Source organism: Chiloscyllium plagiosum, chromosome 5 (assembly GCF_004010195.1).
Source record: "Chiloscyllium plagiosum isolate BGI_BamShark_2017 chromosome 5, ASM401019v2, whole genome shotgun sequence".
NCBI lineage: Eukaryota > Metazoa > Chordata > Chondrichthyes > Orectolobiformes > Hemiscylliidae > Chiloscyllium > Chiloscyllium plagiosum.
The window spans coordinates 114,873,623-114,876,367 of NC_057714.1; the positions used below are offsets into that span (position 1 = coordinate 114,873,623).

At 50.5% G+C, this 2,745-nt stretch overlaps 1 protein-coding gene across 1 annotated transcript in view; it reads right to left on the reverse strand.

Moving 5' to 3' along the window:
- Positions 1-704: 704 nt before the first annotated feature.
- Positions 705-2,745, reverse strand: part of LOC122550334 (aquaporin-1-like) — an 11,784-nt gene continuing 9,743 nt past the window's right edge. The window contains exon 4 of the mRNA XM_043691061.1: positions 705-1,658. Coding sequence (XP_043546996.1) covers positions 1,479-1,658 — 180 coding nt within the window. The 3' untranslated portion in view covers positions 705-1,478. The remainder of the gene's footprint in view (positions 1,659-2,745) is intronic.

The window sequence follows — 2,745 nt, forward strand, 5'->3', positions numbered from 1 at the left end:
AAAAACAAAAGAGATTCTTCTGTCGTTGGTTAAATTATTGTGTTTGGAGCTTGCTGTGTGTAAGTTGCCTGCCAGGATTCCTCACTTTCCACCAATAAGTCACCTTCCAGAGTATGTCAATGGCTGAGGTCAAAAGGTAAAGAGGAGGCGATGGCCTAGTGGTATTATCTCTGGAATGTTAATCCAGACACCCAGGTAACATCCTGGGGACCCAAGTTCAAATCACGTCACAGCAAATAGTGGAATTTGAACTCAATTGAAAGAAAATCTGGAATGAAGATTCTAATGATGACCACGGAGCCGTTATTGGGGAATACCCACCTGGTTCACTAATGCCCTTGAGGGAAGGAAGCTGCTGTCATTACCTGGCCTGGCCTACATGCGACTCCAAACCCACAGGTTGACTCTTAAATGCCCTCCAAGCAATTAGGGTGGCGCGGTGGCTCAGTGGTTAGTACTGCTGCCTCACAGCACCAGAGACCGGGGTTCAATCCCCATCTCAGACGAATGTCTGTGTGGGGTTTGCACGTTCTCCCCGTGTCTGCGTGGGTTTCCTCCGGGTGCTCCAGTTTCCTCCCACAGTCCAAAGATATGCAGGTCAGGGTGGATTGGCCATAGGAAATTGCTCATAGTGTTCAGGGAGGTGTAGGTGAGGTGCATTAGTCAGGGGTAAATATGGAGTAATAGGGGAATGGGTGTGGGTGGGATACTCTTCGGAAGGTCGGTGTGGACTTGTTCGGCCGAAGGGCCTGTTTCCACACTGTAGGGATTCGATGATTCTTGGGCTAGGCACCAGATACAGCCTGGCCAGTGACACCGTCATCCTCTGACTGAATAAAGGGGGAAATGAAAGGTCATGGAATTGTTAGGGCCATGGGGAAGCTCAGTTGGCTTATCGTTCCTGTACTAGCTCTTTGACCAAAGGCAATGGTGTGGGATAAAGGCAGGTTGCTGCAGGCAGGATGGAAGAGGATGTTGGAGATCACGGGCAGTGGGATTGAGGTTGGGAGGTGGGGGGGGGGGGGGTGAGAGGCCTGAAGGCTAGGCCACACAAAGACTCCGCACCCAGACCCATGAGGGGTCAAAGCACCTTGGAAGGAAGTGTTGGGGAACTGCACGGTATCCACGATGGGAGGGAGATAGGGAGTTTACCGGTGACTCTCCTTCAGGGCTGGGCTCAGACGCCTCATCCCAAAGGAAGGCCATGAACCTCACCACCAGCGCGGCATCCCACTCGAGCCCCCCGGGAGCTAAAAGGAGGAGGGGTGGGTAGTGTAAATCCTTCTAGATCTGCATTCACAACTCCCTCATCTTCCTGAGCCAACATCTGCAGGGAGGAGAACCTTAGACAATTCCCCACCCCCTCACCCCAGAACCTCCCCCCACCCCTCCAATGGGTTTGAGTCTTGTTTGTTAGTCCCTCTGAAAGTGGTTGCCTCTCATCCCCCACCCCTTTCTCTCTCTCTCTCTCTCGTATCTTATTTCGGCTTCATCTCCATCCGGGCGCTGTCGTCTTCTCCCTCCACGTCATAGTCTTGGATCTGGCCGCTAGTGAGCACCGTGAGGCGCTCAGACAGGTCTCCGAACCGCGAGGTCAGAGCAAAGTCATAGACAAAGGCGGCAGTTACTCCTCCGATGATGGGGCCCACCCAGTACACCTGGAGGGAGAAACAACCAGAGAGAGAGATAACTGAGGGGGTGGAGAGAGACCAGAGAGGGCACAGACAGAGAGAGCGCAGAGAGGGCACAGGGAGGGAACAGAGAGGGAGCAGAGAGACAGTGGAGAGGGAGAGCAGACAGATTGGAGAGAGGGCAGAGAGAGAGCGCGTGGAGAGGGAGCAGAGAGGGAGTGGAGAGAAGGTGGAGGGAAAGTGGAGAGGGAGCAGAGAGAGCGCGGGAACAGGGCCTGCCCCGGGAGGTGTGATGCGTTGAGGAGAGGTGAATGGACTATATGAAATCGGCAACGAGAAGGAAGGGTGAACTCTGACATTGAGCATCAGTGGGAAATTAATGAACACTCAGTCAGGGTTCTCACATTAGTGTGACAAAGTGTGTGCGTGTGTGTGAGTGAATGTGAGAACGTGTGTGACTGTGTGAACGTGTGTGATTGTGAGTGTGTGTGAGAGTGAATGTGAGAACGTGTGTGACTGAATGTGTGTGGCAGCGAGAGTGTGTGTGACTGCAAATGTGTGAGTGTGTGAGAGTGTGGGACTGTGTGTGACTGTGAGTCTGCAGGATCTTCAGTGTATGGATAAGTGTGTGTTAGTGAGTCCAAGTATGACCATATGCTGTTATATGTGTCTGCATGTGTTGTATATGACAGAGTATGTGTATATGTGACTGTGTGTGTGAGAGATAGTGTGTGTCTGTGTGAATATATAATTGACTGAGTGTGAGCTTGTGAGTTTGAGAGTGTGAATGTGTAAGTATATGAGTGGGTGCATGAGTGTAAATGTGTATAACTGAGTGCGTATGGTTGTGTGTATAAACATGCAAATATGTGAGTGTGTAATTATGTGTATAACTAAGTGTGTACATGTATAAGTGTCTAAGTGTGTGTAAATGTAAGTGTCAGTGTGTAAGTGTTTATGAGTGTGAATAGGTGAACGTGTACAAATGTCAGTGTGTCAATGTAAGTGTGAGTGTGTCAGTGTAAGTGTGTGTGTCAATGTGAGTGTCAGTGTGTTAGTGTCAGTGTGAGTGTGTCAATGTCAGTGTGGGTGTGTCAGTGTAATTGTGAGTGTG